We start from the raw sequence: 18,118 nt of genomic DNA, 5'->3' as shown, positions 1-18,118 counted from the left end.
GGGTCTTGTCTGCGCTCTATAAAACTTTCAAAATAAAAATAAATTAAAATAGTAGGGTGTGTGCTAGTGATAGACTGTCAGGGCGGAGGTGTCGGGAAAGTTGAGGGAAGTGAATGTGGCTATTCAGGTAGGCAGAGCCTGTGGTGTGGAATGCTTTGTAGGTGTGGGTGGGGAGTTTGAAGTGTGCACACTTTTGTATCAGTGTTAGACTTGGCACCATTGGCGTGGGTCTCTCTTCTATTTTTCACTTTTGTCTTATCTGTGTTTGCTGGTGTTAGACACTCTGGGCGCTGTGCCACTGCCATACAGTGCTACAGCGCGAATGCTCCCTATTGTAAATTGACTGTACGAATTGGTATAATGCTAATTGACCCAAGGAACATGATAGGAAAGTCAAATTTAGTATGCCTGAACTTCAAATATGAAAGTGCATCTTTTAGTGGCGATTAGTTTTATATTCTGTGATCGAAAATACCACTTTTAGGAAGTAGGTATTTTCTTGCCTAAATCTTCCAGTGTGCTCTGCTGTTATGTGTATTGGCTGTCTGGGTTTGAAGGGTCAGGGCAGGCTGAGCCAGACTTGGATTGAACAGAGAGATCGGCAGTGGAGAATGGGGGAAGGGTGACCCTTTGATCTGAGCAGGGCTGTGCCTGGCAAGGTGAATGATGGCTCCACCTCCCACTGTGCGTCTGATGGCAGACCCCCTCTTCCTCAAAGGCAGGATGTAGCTTTGTAAACAAAGTGCTCCAGGATGACACAAAACTGGTTCTGGCTGGGTTCAGTGAGTTGTGACTTTTTGAGAACGAAGACTTCTGGGGTATAAAGATCTGTGCTAAGACCCCTAGATGGGGTGTTACTTCTGGATGTCAAGACGAACCTCTGTCCATGTAACTAGAGGGAAAGGACTCTGAAACTTTTATCTTTCTTGCTGAAGCAACTACCCAAGGGCCTTATTTGAGCTTGCCTCCTGCCGAAGTCTCAGGGACATTAGACTTCACCATCAGCCATCCGGATTTCTATTTGAGGGGGATTCTACTCACAGGTGAGGCCTCTGTTGAGAATTCCAGAGCCTCTGGTCCTACTGCGGGGAACTGGGCTGAAAGTCTGCATCGCTATTGTGAGCCGCTACAGCTGAGGAGCTCTTGCCGCTGAGTGCCCGCATTTGCCTGTGTTACCAAAGTCCTCAACATGTCAATTGTGGGCCGCTGCAGCTGAGGAGCTGTTACCGCTGAGAGCCCGAATTTGCCTGTGTTACCAAAGTCATCGTTATCGCTAATGTGGGCCGCCGCAGCTGAGGAGCTGTTGCCGCTGAGAGCCCGCATTTGCCTTTGTTACCAAAGTCATCGTTATCGCTACTGTGGGCCACCGCAGCTGAGGAGCTGTTGCCGCTGAGAGCCAGCATTTGCCTGTGTTACCAAAGTCATTGTGATCGCTATTGTGGGCTGCTGCAGCTGAGGAGCTGTGCCGCAGGGTGCCCGCATTTGCCGTCCTACAAGAATCATCGTTATCGCTATTGTGGGCCGCTGCAGCTGAGGAGCTGTGCCGCTGGGTGCCCGCATTTGCCTTCCTACGAGAATCATCGCTATCGCTATTGTGGGCCGCTGCAGCTGAGGAGCTGTGCCGCTGAGTGCCCGCATTTGCCGTCCTACGAGAATTATCGCTATCGCTATTGTGGGCCGCTGCAGCTGAGGAGCTGTACTGCTGACTGCCTGCATTGGCCGTCCTATGAGAATCATTGCAATTGCTATTGTGGGCCGCTGCAGCTGAGGAGCTGTGCCGCTGAGTGCCCGCAATAGTCCCCACTTTGAGGATCTTGTTACCACCTGCGTGCGCCGCTGGGTGCCCGCCTTTAAGCCCCGTCCCAGGATTATTGTGAGTGCACGCCGCGGACCACTACAGCTGGGGGCTGTGGCCGCTGCGAGTCCGCCTGTCATCACAGTGGCTTCCTTGTGAGGCTGCGTACCGTGCCCCTTTAAATCTCAGGTACATTGAGCACCACCGGGTCGCGTGGACCCCGGCCTCGAACTAAGTTCATTCCACAGGCTTTTTGAGTGCCTATTTTGCATTTTGAAGTGAGTCTGTAATTATGTTCATTGTGGCTCCTTGAGCGCTTTTGAGCCTCGTGTTCAGTCTATATAAAGATAACTATTTTTCTATAACTGCTTGTGGTATCCGTTTGTAGCGTCTTCCCTGTGTTATTGTGTATGGTCATAAATGCTTCACTCACTGCCTCTGGGATAGGCCTGTCTGCTCGTGCTACGTTACCACAGGGTTGAACAGGGGTTATCAAAGGGTGTAGCTCATTAATCTGACTTAGGAAAAAGGATCCCTATTTGGGCCTCAGCGCCAGTCGCTGCTAACTAGAGATCCCCATTATCATCTTTTTCCAAAATAAACACCAGATATTTTCCCTATTTCTATTTCCTTCTTGTTTTTGTAGTTTACTATATTTCCAACTTTAAAATACTCGTATCTTACTTAACAAAGGCACTTTTAGAACATGACTGTGTTTTTTTTATTTTATCCATATCACTTCTACACTTAATAGATAAATACATGCCAACATTTGGAAACAAAAAAGAGGGAGACCTTTAAAAAAAAAAAAATGATAAGAGGACTTAATTCTCTTTTGAACGTACAGCTAAAGCACTTTCTGGCAAGAGACTGCTAAACGTAGGACATTTGTTAGCATAAAAATCCATGGACATTGTTGGATCATCTTGCACTGGTAATGTCTCCATTAGTTTAAGTATTTTTTTCTTTCATATATGAAGCCTACCTTGTATTCTGTATGTTTAACTAGTACGTTAAGCAGCACTCAAAGGAATTACGTCGCCATTTTGGTCTGGTAGTAATTCTTTCGGAACAATGGTACACATCACAAGAAAATGAGGCAACTTAGGTAGGGAACAGTTACCCTTATTTGCACTATGCTCCTTTTTTAGTTTAAAAAGCTTAATGAACAATGCCACAAGATATATTTAGCTTCGATAAACATACATGCTATCGTAGCCGTTTTTGGCGGGAGGCTCCAGTTTTTTTTATATATTGTGTCATTGTTAATTAAGCTTTTAAAATTAAAAAAGGACCATAGTGTAAATAAGGGTAACTGTTCCCTACCTAAGCTGGCTCATTTTCTTGTGCTGTGTAGCACTGTTCCGAAAGAATTACTACCAGACCAAAATGGCGACGTAATTCCATTGAGCGCTGCTTAACGTACTAGTTAAACATACAGAACACAAGGTAGGCTTCATATATGAAAGAAAAAAATACTTAAACTAATGGAGACATTACAGTGCAAGATGATCCAACAATGTCCATGGATTTTAAAATAATTTAAAATAACATTCCAATCGAACATGGCAGGCACGTTTCAAAGTCAAGCGCACAAGTACAGTCTTTTTTCCCTGTCTAGGCTCTCAAAATCTTTTAATATGTCCCGACCTGTGTTGGAAATCTAACCTAGGTGCAACGGAGCGCTGTAATCAGCTCACATGGAGACACTACCACCACCTGTCTCCACCCGTACTTCAGAGGGACAGGTATGGAAGTAAAAGTAATCTCTAATGTGGAGCTTTATGTTGAAATGATAAGATGTAATAAAGAGTACCCGGTCCTTCTTTGTACTGGAAGATAGCAGCCATCTTGGATTGGGATTGTGTCTACGTAATGTGTTTAAATGAGTAACCTAGCAAGTGTTTTAGTTAACTGTCTACAGTTTGTGTGTGAGTAGACTACTGCCGATGCTTTAATATGTGAACATCGATGTACTCGCAACTGTGCAATATAACCCGGTCATGCTGTGGTTTAATGAATCTCCTGTCTACTTGCGTATCACAACTCACAACTGTAAATGGGCGCAGAGAAGTGCCTCTGACAGTTCGGTATATTTGCTAGAGCTGTATAGAGACGCCACCTTGAATGAAGAAGCAGTGGCAATGCCAACAGTTCTGGTTATAAATAAAGGTGCATTTATTTTATTTAAGTTATTTATTTTATTTAATGCAATTTTATATAGTGCGGACTTTACCCAAAGGTGTCAGAGCGCTTCACAATAGAGCCAAGTACGTTACATGAGGAGAGTGTTGCCAAATTTAGATGTTGCAGAAAAGAAACAAGAAGAGGTATAATAAAGCAAAAGATGACAGTCAGTCAAAACACACAAAGCAAAAACACACTAGGATGAACATTGTCCAGGCATAGATTACACATTTACAATAAAGAAAGAACTTCCATGAGGGACTTGCAGAGGGGTGTATTAGTTCTGGAAGTGTCTTTGGAAGAGAAGAGGTCAGTTTTGAAGGTCCGACTAGAGGTAGTAATGGAGGAAGCGAGTTCCAGATTCTCACCGCATTGCCATAGAAGGATTGCACCATTAATCTTTTCCTCTTGAAGGTGGGGGGCTCAAGCAGTAACTTTTCCACATTACGAGACGGTCTAGAGCCTCCAGAAATGTCCCGTTTATTTGCCAGGTATCGAGGGGAAGCAGTGTGCAAGGCTTGTGGGTTATACAGGCAGTCTTGTAGATTGCTCTTGCTTCGATGGGAAGCCATCGAAGAGAGGACAAAATGGGTGTGATGTGGTCCGTTAGTTTGACCCCAGATATAAAGTGAGCCTCTGAATGGAGAACGGATTTAAGAGGGGAAAGGTGGGATTTGGGGAGGCCAGCAAGAAGAGAATTGCAATAGTTCAATATAGAGAGAACCAGAGATTGGACCAGGGTTTTTAGGTCTTGTTCCGGAAAGAAACGTGGAATTCCCCAGAGAAGGCGCAGTTGATATTGTGCATTCTTTGCAATGGAGTTGATGTGGAAGAGTAGATTGAGCCTTTTGTCAAGTATGACACCAAGGGATTTTGCGCTGTCGACAACGATAGTTTATTGTTCAGTAACGTCAGCTGATCCATCCAAGATTGAAAAGGAGGAGGAGAGAGAGAGACGGCGAGGAGGAGGAATTCAGTTTTGGAAGGATTCAGAATGAGTTGATAAGCTGACATCCAGAGTTGAGAGTAGAGTTGAGGGTTGAGATATCATGTGCGGAGGACACCCTAAGATAGATTTTAGTGTCATCAGCATAGAGATGGTAGAGGATCCCAGATTTACTTAGGAGATTTCCCAATGGTTCCAAATAAATAGAACCTTGAGGGACGCCTTGATCTACCGCCAATGAAGACGAAAGAATGTTCGCTATCTTGATCATTTGGATCTGTCCGCGAGGAATGAGGCAAACCATTTGAGCAATGTGCCTTCCAAGCCCATTCTTTGTTAAAGAGCGTTAAGGAGAATGTTGTGATTAACAGTATCAAAGGCTGCAGAGAGGTCTAGAAGAATCAGAAGACAAGACTCCCCTGAATTGAGTATACGCAGAGCATCGTCGATCACTTGCAGCAGGGCTGTTTCTCTGCTGCAGTTTTGAATGAACCCAGACTGGAAATTGTCAGTCAAGAAGATTATTATCCATAATATGTTTGGAAAGTTATTTTGCTACACATTTTTGTGTGATTTTCGCAAGGCAGAGGAGGTTGGTGATGGGGCGGTAGTTATTGAGGTCGTTCGCATCAGCTAAGGGTTTTTTAAGGAGTGGAATAACCCGTCTAGTTTTAAGGGAAACAGGAAGGAGCCTTGGCTGAGGAAGAGGTTAACCAGGCTGGTCCAGTAGGAAAGAGTATAGGTGTAGAAATCAATGGCAATGTCACTAGGGATGGGGTCGTAGGAATGGTTAGAGGGTTTAGTTTCAAGGATGCATTTGAGGAGGGCATCTTCAGAGATTAAGTCAAATTTTTGCCAAATGACTAAGGATTTGCGATCCTCCAGGGGGGTAGGAAGAATGACCTGATCCACCATCTTCTTCATCAATGGGTTTCGGCACTCAATAAGGCATCATACATGCTCTCATGCGCTCACAAACACAAGTAAACCACTAAATAAATATTAAAAAATACAAGTAAAAGAAAGAAACCATGGTGACATGCTGCCACCTAATATTAGCAATATTTCTCTTTTCACAGTAATCTGATAATCTGAAACTAACTATAACGTCCACGTAACCTTTATTTATAAATATATACCCACATATTCACTGAAAAAAACAAAAGTTAGGGTTTTATAGTTAGGCTCAGAGTTCACTGGTATAAAACCAGTGAAATTCAGCAGTTATAGTTACCTGAGCTATCTATAACTTACACCCCTGCAATGCACTGCTTATGACCGCACATATTGCATCACTCATGACATGCTCACTGACATCATCAATAACATCACTGATGACCTCATCAAGTGAGTGTAAATGTTTTTGAGAGTTTATGGATGTTAAACATATATACTAACCAACTACAAAAGGTAAATTAGTTACTAAAAGCAGTACTACTCAGTGATGCTACTTTTAACATATATTAAGTGATTAGCTGTCTAACTGTATGTATCCTTGTGTGTTTGGGTGTGTAAATGGCGGTATGGGTGTATATGTGGGTGTGTGAGTTTGGGTGTGTAAATGGCGGTATGGGTGTATATGTGGGTGTGTGAGTGGCTGTGTGGGTGAGTGAGATGCTGTGTGAGTGGCTGTATTGGTGAGTGAGTGGGTGTGTCAGTGGCTGTATGGGTGAGTGGCTCTATTGGTAGGTAAGTGGGTGTGTAGTCACTGTACGGGTGAGTAAGTGGGTGTCTCAATAGCTGTATTAGTAAGTGACTGTGTGCAAGTGGCTGTATGGGTGAGTGAGTGGGTGTTTGGGTAAGTGAGTAGGGGGAGTGTCTGATTTGAGAGTAAGTGTGTGAATGGCTGTCTGCGTGAGTGAGCGGAAGTGTGAGTGCTTGTATGGATGTGTGAATGGGTATGTATGTGATTGTGAGGTTGTGTGAGTATGTGTGTGATTGCTTTTATGGGTGAGTGGCTGTGTTGAGTAGCTGTATGAGTGAGTGGGCATTTGCAAAAGTTTAAGCTGTTGCAATTGTAAATGGCAATGCCTCTTATTGATCTGTTTTGAAAACCAACACATAATTAAAGGCATTGTCATTTACAATGCCAATAGCTCAGACTCTCGCAAATGCGAGACCTATTGCATTGCAAATGCTTGTTTACCACTGATATTATTATGGTTCACACTGGGCTTAGAGAACCATGCATTGCAAAGTGCCTCTTTGGTGCCCCTGGTAGGTTGCAGTTTTCAAAATCCCAGTAATGTGAATTTACTTGGGTGCTTACATCTAACATTTACCAAACCTATGTATCAAAGGCGGGGTGCTTTCTGTTGAAAATACCTTTGTTTATTTTTCTTGCAATAAACATTTACTGATCAATTGCTTGTAACCTTTAATTCTGCAACATACACTATGTGCTTGCTTATGTACTGTGCACTGTATTGTAAACCACAAAAATTGTTCTTCTTCTAACTCTGCCTTACGTTCTAATGTTAAGAGTAAAATGGTGGGGTCTTGTTCGCATATTATGTCACAGGCACAAGGGTGCTAAAACATCCTTTCCATGCCCTAAGCAGTGTCAAGTATGCCTTGTGCTGTCTCTTTGTTAATGTTTGTAGATTCTTTTAGGTGACCTATTTTTTCTTTCTTCTTTCAGTCTTTTGTCAAGAGGTTTCTTCAGTGGTTAGATATTTTGGACCCGATATTACTTTTGTCAACAGAGGTAAGTACAGAAGTTTGTTTTTTTAAAGAAAAAAAAGTGCTTTATATGGGGCTGTGATGTTTTCACTGCTCTCCTCGTACAGGTTAGTGTTGACTTACAAAATCTACAGGACCTTCAAAAAAACGCTCTACCTGTCAGTGCACACAGAACTGGCTGCAGCGTTACTAACTTCCTTAAAATATAGAACAGAAACAGCATAGGCAGCAACACTGCAGGTTCCCCATCTGGCACATTGGGGCTTCTGGTACATTGTGGGCAGCAGCAGGGCACGCTTAGTTTCATTCTGAAGAAGAGCACAGAAGGCAGCACAACAAGCGTTCACACAGAACAGGTTCCTCACAAACATGGAAGAGGCATACTAGAATTGCATTTTTCTATCACACAAAGAACCCAGTGCAGATCATGCTGAAACCATTCAGGGTTCTCTTGGGTACACCACAGGAAGCAGAATGTCAAGACACACACACCAATTCATTTTTTTGTAAGAGAGCATTCACGCTGATTTTCCCATTCCTGTTTGTTTTGGGAAGTAAGGGGCACATGCATAAACCAAGTGACTGGTTGCAAACAGGCCGATTCACAGAATCAGCCCCTTTGCGACCGGTATTTTGGCATTTGGGATGCATCAACCCAAATTCGCAAAATAGGTAATCGCAAAATTTGTGATTCTCTAAATTGCGAATGCATTTAGGGAATCTCAAATTGCCATCCCTATTTGGGATGCAACAAGCCTTTCCTAAATGCGACTTCGCATTTAGGAAACACTAACTTGATAGTAATTTGCAAAAACTTTGAAAAATGCACAAAACTGAATTGCTTATTATGTTGGTCGAACATGCAGTATTTATAAAAGCGATCAGTTGTTTATATGAATGGTTATTTTTTTGGATCTAGGCATCTAGGCATTTTGGAAACTTCAATTCTTCCATTCACATCTTAATTAAATGTTGATGTTTTTAAACTTAAGCAGTATTTGTTATAGGTTCATATGCACATTAATGTGATTTGCCTGCTACATTCAATTATTTGCCAACGTGGGCTGTATGCTGCCCATCTCATATGATGCCCAGAGGTGATTTGCCAGAGTGAGGGCACCATTAGAGAATATATTAATTGGGGTATTGATTGTAAGCATTTGCTAAATTGTGTAGAATTTTCCGACCGCTGCTGGTTATCAGTTACTAGAAAATGTTAGGTCGATTTATGTGGAAGTAGATCTATTTTGTGAACAACAGATTCATTCATTTTCAAGTTGTACGTCATTTTGTAGTTCATGTCATTACATTGCTCTTTTGCTCTCTGCCTATGGAGACAATGAGACTGCATACATGCTGTTGACATGCAAACAACAGGTGCAGGATGTTTTTAGCTTAGGAATCTTAACGCAGGGTGCTTGCACGCAGTTTCGGTGCACCGTGGGTACATCTCCTGATCATTGTCTGACCACAATGATTTATTGTTTGCCAACTATCGTCATTGTAATGTTCTCCTACGTGGCCTGAAAAGTATAAAAAGCTGTTGATTGTAACCCCCCAGTGGAACAGTGCAGTTGGTCGTTGGCTGTTCTTGCTCGAGCTAAAGCAAATAAACTTTGCTTTCTGACTGCTTACAACTGTGTTTGTCCCTGCGTTATTTAGAATAAGAAGTTTGCTTTAGTACTTACTAATACATAAAAGGGTGGCTATTCCAATTGTCTGTACACCAAGCAGTGACCAATTGTTTAAAAATTAAGAATCAGTGTGTTATTGTATCATTAACTAAAGCTGATTATCTGGAAAGATATAGGTAGTTCAATTGTGGTGCTCAAGTGGTGACAACACCCAGCCATCTAGGGTGCTACTTTTCCGTACTGTGTGAACAGTCAGAGATAAACTTCAGAAATGGCACCAAAGCACACACTTGTGAGTCAATGGATTCCTTGATAAGAACAAAGGTTGAGTAGTCATTTGTTGATTCAATGTAGTGTCTCCATTTATTGTTCCATACACATCATGATGTAGACAGTGGGATTTTATAAACAGCTGACACGTGTTTCAACCAACAGGACTTCTTCGAGGCTTCGAAAATGCACATTGTTTTAGAAGAGCTCAGCATGTTCAATATTTTAACAATCCCAGTGATTATATTGGCATGTTATGCTGTGTGGAGGAAATACATGAAAATTTACAGTTGGAATTTTTCTCGGTGTCTAGTGTTGCGGTGAATGTGAAACCAAGCAAAAATTGATACCACAACATAGAGAGTGAAATGACTATCCATGAGGGACAAATGGATATAAGAATAAGCTTTAACATTTACCCTCCAGGAACCAATAATTTAAGGCCCTGTCCTGGTATTACACTTTTTTCAACACTAGATCATTTCTCAGGCAAAAGTAGAAGGGTGTTGCAAGGAGGTGAACAATGAGTTGCGATTCCCTGGATGAAGCCTAATATTTTATCTCTTTCATGGAAGAAAGGACAATGTATGTGGCTGTGCATGGGCTGTATAACAGTATAACAAAGTCTGCTGCATTCTGATTGGTAAGCTTTTGTAAGCTTTGCAAGAAAATGCATGTATGTTAAGTGCAGATTTTTTTCCAGAGACCATTGTTTGGCACAGCAAGACGGCCATGGCAGTGGACAGCCATCGCCCTTTTGGGATCTGTTGTCTTCCCCAAGATAGCAGAATCCCCTCTGTAAGGAAGAAATGTCTTCTTAGTGCATTGAAGAATTAAACAGTTTGCCTGGTCGAGCCACACATGGGCAGATTCTCCAAAGTTATGTATGTCAGAAACTTGTCCTAGTGAGGCACAGACGATGTACCCACTGATTTCTTGCATAAGCAAAAAGCGGAGTGACAGGTTGCAAGTCACCACTGTATGGATACCAACCAAGGTCAGTGAGGTCAGGATCCCCCCTCCCATCCTAGTTCACCCCTCGGTAGGTGGGACCTGCTCAAAGACTTTGACCCACAGGCATTGTGGCATCCTTGTGCTATGCTACCTGAAATTAAAGGGATATCAAGTTTGTTGGGGTCCCAAAGCAACTAGTGAAGGATGACTGACCTCATGCCAGCTTGCACATACATCTTGCTGCCTCACCATTTATTGTGCTATCTCACCAGAGTTGATTTGGGACATCCTGGTCATTCTCCACTAGGGAGAAAGGAGGTGCCCTGGCCCCTGATGGAGAAAATGGACTTTGCGCACATGACTGTGTACGAGCTACAGAGTTTTGTGAGCAAGACATACAATGTGATGCTGTTTCTCTAGTGAATTTGAATGTTATCTGGCATTCCTAAGGATTATTGCTTTACTCTTCTGCAACAGGTGTATATGTAAGTAAACTTAGTATGGTACTCCGCTTACCTGTATATGTGTGATCATTCCTCCACAATGACACACACACAAAGTATTTTTTGCATCCAAGACTAGGATGGAGCCACAATGAATCTTTATACCTGGTAATAATCGATGTTCTTGAACATACATGCGCCCTCTGAACTTGGAGACAAGTTTATTCATGTACCGGATTATGGTTATGGCAGCCCACAAACCAATATATGACACATGACAGAGAGAGATAGCGGTGAGGGAATCCAGTTCTGCACAGTGGTGGCTCTGCCATGATGCAAGTGTGCCTACTGCATGGATAGTGTTGTATCGCAAGACCCATCAGAGCATAAAACACATACACAGACATGCAGAAGAGCACCTCCAGTCATACAGCACTTTATAAACCCTGTTATGAGCAAATACATTCCATGTCTTTAGGGATAGAAGTGATACATTTTATTAAAATGTACAAAACTAATATTGTTCAGTTTTGTTTTTAGGAAGAGATTAAAAATGGCCAGCTGCTTTTACATGAAGACAGCACTCCTGACCCTGCGAGAGACACCAAGGCAAGTACATCACATGTTGCTTACATGATGGGCTGGTGTAGGGCGGTGGGGTACAAGATGCGGAGGCTGATATTATGACGGTGGTGGCTTAGTCCCTGCCTTCTCGTTGCTTGCATTGACTGCTCAGTCTGATGTTTAATTTCGCTAGTTTTACACCTGAGCCTTTTCCCTCCTCGTCAAACATTTATTGTTGGTCCTATAAGTGAGGAAGCTGAGAAAGTAGCAATATTTTACATCCACCCACTACCTTCAAGAGGGGGTTGAATAGCCATATCCAGGTGGTAAGTGATATGCCTTAGCAGGCATGGTAGCTAAGTGCGTTAAGCACCTGCTGCCGAATTTAAAGGCGAGTTTGCACATCACATGTCTGAAACCTTATGTGGCTCATTGTGCCTTTTTGTTCTTCTGAAGTCGGTAAAAACAAGTACCACTGACTGAGAATAATAATACATTGGGTTTAAACACCAAATGGCAATTTAGTAGGAGGTGTGGTTTGTTAAAAAGTAAATTTCCTATAATCAAAAGTAGTATAACCAGCTATTTAAACATCATTTATTTTGCTTGTGATCGTCCTTCATTTCTTCACATGGTCAATTTGTCATTTTAGGTGAAGAAAGCGTGGCGCCTCCGATTGGTAAGTTTTTAAAAGATTCTCAAGGCAGTGTGAGTAAAGCAATGCATTTTATTCTAAGCAACAAACGTTTAGTAACAGCTGGTAGATAACTGAGCTTGTATTGTTATTATTAGTATGTGTCAACCTGATGTGGCTAGAAAATGTAGATCATATTAAATTTAAGAAGACTTGTGTTATGTGCATGTCTCTTTATTTGCTTACTTCTACCTCATTAAGGGCCAGATGTAGGTGGCTAAATACCGAGCGGTATCTGCGTTACCGACCGGTATTTGGCTGAGAGCAATGTAGGTGAGTTTAAACCTACTAGCAAAATAAGTAATTGCAAAATTTGCGATTCCTTATTTTGCTCTTGCATTTAAGGAATCGCTAGTTGCGATTCCTTAAATTCAATGTAGGTAGCACAAAAGAAAGTGCACTTTAGGCTTAAGGAATCGCTAATTACCACCAACTTCAAGTTGGTGGTAATTAGCGATTTCCCTTTAAAAAAGCACTTTTTTGCTTTTTTTTTTTAAGTGCCATGTGGCACACATTCATGCCCTTAGGGCATGCATGTGCGCCACATGTGCACACATGCAAATTTCAGGGGTGCAACAGAGTGTCCTTTCGACACCCTGGCACCCTTGAAATAGCTCCCGCTATTTGCGATTCTTTAATAAGGTTAATAAGGTTGGGAGAGGTGTGGCTCCGCGGCCAGGGCGACTGACGCTGGTAACTGGGGATCAGGGTTCGATCCCCGGCTCCGGCGGCAGGTTAGCCCAGCACCATGCGACTCTGGGCAATAGCTTGCTTAATCTTCCCGACGGCCCCCCAGCGCCTAGAGACCCTAACGGGTGATTGTGCGCTATACAAATGTGGATTATTATTAATAACAAATCGCAAATAGTGAATATCTTCCCATTCATTCCTAAAAGCCTCTTAGCCCATAGGAATGAATGGGTAGATATTCCTTATTAACGAATCTCAATTTGCGATTCGGTATTAAGGAATTTTAAGGAATCTCTAATATTTTAGCGATTCCTACCGACATTCAATTTAGCGAGTCCTTAATAGCGATTCGGTAAAAATCGCTATTAAGGACTCGCTAAATTGAATTTACCTACATCTGGCCCTAAATTGCTAGTGAAAAAACAGAATACCAAATGAAGAATGTATTGCCCTCATAGTATGTATGTATGTGCGTGGTATTTCTATTACATGAACCTAGCCAAAAGTCAGAAAAGCATCAAAGAACTTTTATTGTCATCAAGGTCATGAGAGTGCCATGGGGCTGAAGACTTTTGCATGCACTTGCATGTTTTTATTGGAACATGGATGCTAACTTGGGTTTCCCCCAAAAGTTGTGAACTTGTTTAGAAGGGTGTTGGTGTTGGACATGCAGGTAAGAGATGAGTTCAAGCATTCGATTGTCAGTGGACTAGTCTTTGAAGCACCTGAAGATTTTGTCTTCTTGTTTGTTTTCTTCCTGGTTTGTTGGTAGAATGTTGAGCAGAGTGATGAAGATCATTCCGTATGGCCTTATTAACCAAACATAAACTCCTCAGATTTTTAAGCAAGTAAGAAGCAAACAAACGTTGTTTGGGGCCTCAGCTCAGATATGTCCTCAAACCACAAGACACTACAAAAATGGAAAATTCTTAGCGAATAGCAAAAAATTCATAACATCAAATAACTGACAAGTGCTAAATAAATAAAGTCTAACTTCACTAAATCTGTTTGGTCTGCAATACGCCAATTAATCATTAACTGAAATCTAGCTCCACCACTGGAATTGACCAGGAAAATATTCTAAGAGCCTTGAGAAAGTCAAATGATTGTTTGGTCACCACAGATAACCATTTTATGGCAAAATTGAAAACCTGAGGAGAGATAGTCAGTGCTCGTAAATTCTAAGATTCAATATATTAATTAGCCTGATCATTCAATCTCCTTTAGAGTATTTTCTAGTCCATCGTGGGGAGACATAACTTTAAGGCAATACGCCCCTTTCTGAGAGGACCATTGGAATGTGACACTTGCTTATCAGCTTACCCCGTTGCAATCATTTTACAACCTTCCAAATTCACTTTAGGAAGCTTTTATCTTCGAACAGATTGGAATCAAAAATATTGCAAAGAGATACATTTCCTCCATTACAGTGCTGGTACCTATCAATAATTTGACCTTTCTCAGGCTAATGCTCTGGTCTCCTGCCCTGGTCTCCTGCCCTTCTGTTTATTCTTCACCATAAACATGTGACAATAAACCCCGCCTTGGGGCAGTAGCTTGATCAATGTCTCTTTTAGAGAACATATTCTCCAATTCCGTTTGAACATTTGAAAACAAAAATAAGTTTAAACTGGGTGGAGGAAATATCTAGATATTAACCGTAAATGTCTATTAAAACCCAGAGTTTGTGCTTTTTTCTGCTCCTTGAGAAAGCTGTGAAACCTATGTTCCTGCACAATGGGAAAAAAAAGAGGAGCATTTACAGGCAGGACTAACAAAGTAGCGTGTAGAATTTTGATAACTGAGGCCTGTCCTTGGGAACTGCCAGTCCAAGACACCTGAACCTCCGCCATACCTTGAATGTCTCTGTTAATACCGGTCATGAGAACAAACCCAATTTCTCCATTCACTGTCAAAAACACCCCTAATACAGACCTGTGTATAAAACTGGGTTGTGTCCAAAGATAAAACACTGAAGAGTAGGCCTTGTTCATTTGAAGCTACTTCCCTAAAGTTCATGTCACAAAGTTTGAGATACATATGTACAAGGACCCTATTTCTGTGGTCTACCAAGATGTCACTGTTGAAATGGCAAGGAAGGAATAAAGCTCCCTGGCCTCTCAAAAGGAACATGTCTACAGGACCCGACAAGATCCTTGAAAAGGACAGGAAGTATCTCATAACTTATCCTGGCTTTACGTAAGTGACCCATCAAGATCCTTTTAGAGTCTCTCCTCAAACTGTACATAAAGGTTATCAACATGGTGCCACATCTGAGATGTTGGACACCGTAACTATCCTCTACCATTGGTTTGAGACAATCAGGTTTCAGGATGTTACAGGTGTCTTCATCCAGGTGGCATTGGACTCAAAGATGAAGTATTGTCCTATGTTTCACGGTGAGTCCGTTATTTGATTGTAGATGTCTAATTCTATTGGGATGAAACTTATGGGAATCCTGTGGGCCAACAACATCCCTAAGCATATGTTCCTCATAGGAACAGTATACAGCATTCCTTTAAAGCCAGACCTAATGGTTGGGGGTTGCTGATAAGAGTGTTACAGATGTGCAATGTGATTATTCTAATTCCCAACTAGTATGCACTATTTATTTATTTATTTTAATTTTTAAAGTTTTATAGAGCACGAACAAGATCCTTGCGGATATCAGAGTGCATAAAGTTCTTTATACATACATTGAAGGCAGGTCAGATCACGAATATATCACATCATGTAAAGGCAGCATAGTAAAGGTACATCATAAAACTATCACATATCGCTAAATAAAGGGAAGATATAAAGCCTAGGTTGCATAGGTGGTCTCTTGTTATTTTAAAAAAAAGGTATATAATGAGGGTACACTTGATCTTGAGATTTGTTTGAGATTATACACCCAATCACACAACCACTCACATACCCATTCACAGACTGAAACAAGTACTCACTAAACCACTCACTCACTCACTCATACAGCCACTCACACCACCGCTCACTAACCAATACAGCTACTCATACAACCAGCAATTACCCATTCAGCCACTCACTCACCCAAACAGCTACTCACACACCCACTTATTCATATATACAGCCACTCACACACCCACTCACTCACCCATACAGCTACTCACACACCCATTTATTCATATATACAGCCACTCACACACCCACACACTCACCCACACAGCCTCTCAACACAGCCACTCACTCACCCATAAAAGCACTCACACTCAAACTTACATTCCCATATCGATACAAGCACTCACATATCCATGGTTTGGTTTGTGCACGGCTGATGCATGATGTACATCATGCATGACAAATATTCCCACACCTCGGTTTGTGCAGAGGTTGATGCATGATGTACATCATGCATGACAAATATTCCCACGGCTCGGTTTGTGCACAGGCTGATGCATGGTGTACATCATACATGACATTTATTCCCATGACTCGGTTTGTGCACAGGCCGATGCATGAAGTACATCATACATCACAAATATGTCCATGGCTAAGTTTGTGCACTTTAAGTACACATGACTGTTCGGCCAGCCGTCGTGGGCTGACCCAACAGTAATTCGCCCTTTGCATGTTCTCCAACGGGCTGTAATGCACAGCCTGGGTGGAGAACATGCACAGGCTCAGCCCCTGTCTGAGCGCCGAACCAAGAGCAGTTATGAAACTTTATTTGCAGTCTCTTGCACACCGGCAGTTGAAAGAACACAAAATCCTGTGTCCAGTCAATCAAAAGTAAAAGCAAGACGTCACATGGTGAAGGGAGTTAAGACCCAAATACGCTCTGACCTGCACGGATAGAGCGTCAGAGGGAGGAACCCCTTCTGTGGGTGAAGAGCATGTCTTCTGCCCCACAGGGATCCCCACAAAGGCCCAGAGAACCCAACAAGCACCCAGGATCCCCACAAACGCTCATCAGACAACCCAATAAGCACCCAAGTCTGTCTTCACAAGGATCTAAAGCAACCAGAGGAGAATGCTATACTAAGTAAACAACAATCTATGCAGAAAAACATGGGACCCCGGAATAGCAAGTTCAATTATGGACAGGTATTTATATAGAATATGCAACCCTTAACCCATTAAGAATACTTGAATATAAATAACTAACATGTGTGCCCCTTCTTTTACCAGTTTCCTGCATCAACTATGGAGATGCGAAAAAGGCAGGGCATCCAATGTGAACAGTTAGGCTTTTGAAAGCTGGGCAAAGGATAAAAACACAAAGCAATTTAAGATACTCATTTGTCAGCAGTAGTCAACAAGGTAGCACAACTTGTTAAAACTCGCCACTAATGTCTAAAGGTTCATTGAGATTGGCAAATCGAGGACCATTAAATGAACAGAAGGAGAAATGTTGCATGACGGTCTATATAAACATATAACTTAAAACAATAATACAGTAAACAGAACTTACTTACCATTGTACTCCAGTTCTGTCCTGGCCTAGGGTCACTGTCCTCATGACTCTTACAAGGATTGTGAAGGGGTAGTATCTCTCAGACTGATTTTTTTCTGTCTTTCACAAAAGGTACACCCTCCACTACCTTGCCACTCTTGTGATGGATTTCAGGTTCCTTAAAGAGGACGTGTAGGCATCTGCCTCTGAAAGGCATTTTACAGCATGTCAAATTGAGTAAACTTTGACTACACAGCCCAGTCACATAAATAGTTGTTTCTACACAACCGCTCTTGACAACAACTTATCAGAGTTTATCCTCCATCAGAAGGGCAGAGGAATGCAAACAGACAACAGGGCTACAAGATACAAGTGGGAAACGGAAATCCACGGTCAAATTACTAACTGAGCAATAGATAGTTGTTAGATAGGAAACTACCTATCATGGTTTCCTTACCCAGTCAGCCACTTTGCAGCACAAGTAATTTTCTATTATCATTTCATTTAAAGAGGGCACATGGAGTTCTCCACTTCATGAGTCTCTCTTGCCTCTCCCCGTTTCGAGGATCCTGGGGACACCTGGATGACCTGCTGGAGCCGCAAATGCTTTATTTTAGAACTTTGTGCGGTCATATTGGTTAAGGCAATTGAACATGTGAATTGCATTTGACAAAACTCTCCATAATGATGATTACTATGAAAAATCCCTTTGTGTTTCTGTTTGTTCTAGGCATCATTGCATCCTGATACAGGAGCTGTCATCCTTCCAATATTCCGGCCTCCAGGTGAGGTATAGTCTTCCTGCAGCTCCGTTTTTACCTCTCATATTGAGGCAGAATAGCCGTTAG

General features: G+C 42.1%; 1 protein-coding gene across 1 annotated transcript in view; it reads left to right on the top strand.

Moving 5' to 3' along the window:
- The first annotated feature begins 3,408 nt into the window (after positions 1–3,408).
- Positions 3,409–18,118, top strand: part of SFXN4 (sideroflexin 4) — a 136,705-nt gene continuing 121,995 nt past the window's right edge. Inside the window, exons 1-5 of the mRNA XM_078643913.1 lie at positions 3,409–3,543; positions 7,570–7,635; positions 11,452–11,520; positions 12,128–12,154; positions 18,001–18,055. Of these exons, the coding sequence (XP_078500039.1) occupies positions 3,496–3,543; positions 7,570–7,635; positions 11,452–11,520; positions 12,128–12,154; positions 18,001–18,055 (265 nt within the window). The 5' untranslated portion in view covers positions 3,409–3,495. The remainder of the gene's footprint in view (positions 3,544–7,569; positions 7,636–11,451; positions 11,521–12,127; positions 12,155–18,000; positions 18,056–18,118) is intronic.

Source organism: Lissotriton helveticus, chromosome 5_1 (assembly GCF_964261635.1).
Source record: "Lissotriton helveticus chromosome 5_1, aLisHel1.1, whole genome shotgun sequence".
NCBI classification, from domain to species: domain Eukaryota; kingdom Metazoa; phylum Chordata; class Amphibia; order Caudata; family Salamandridae; genus Lissotriton; species Lissotriton helveticus.
The sequence above is the reverse complement of the archived record's forward strand: the minus strand, read 5'-3'. Positions and strand labels throughout refer to the sequence as shown.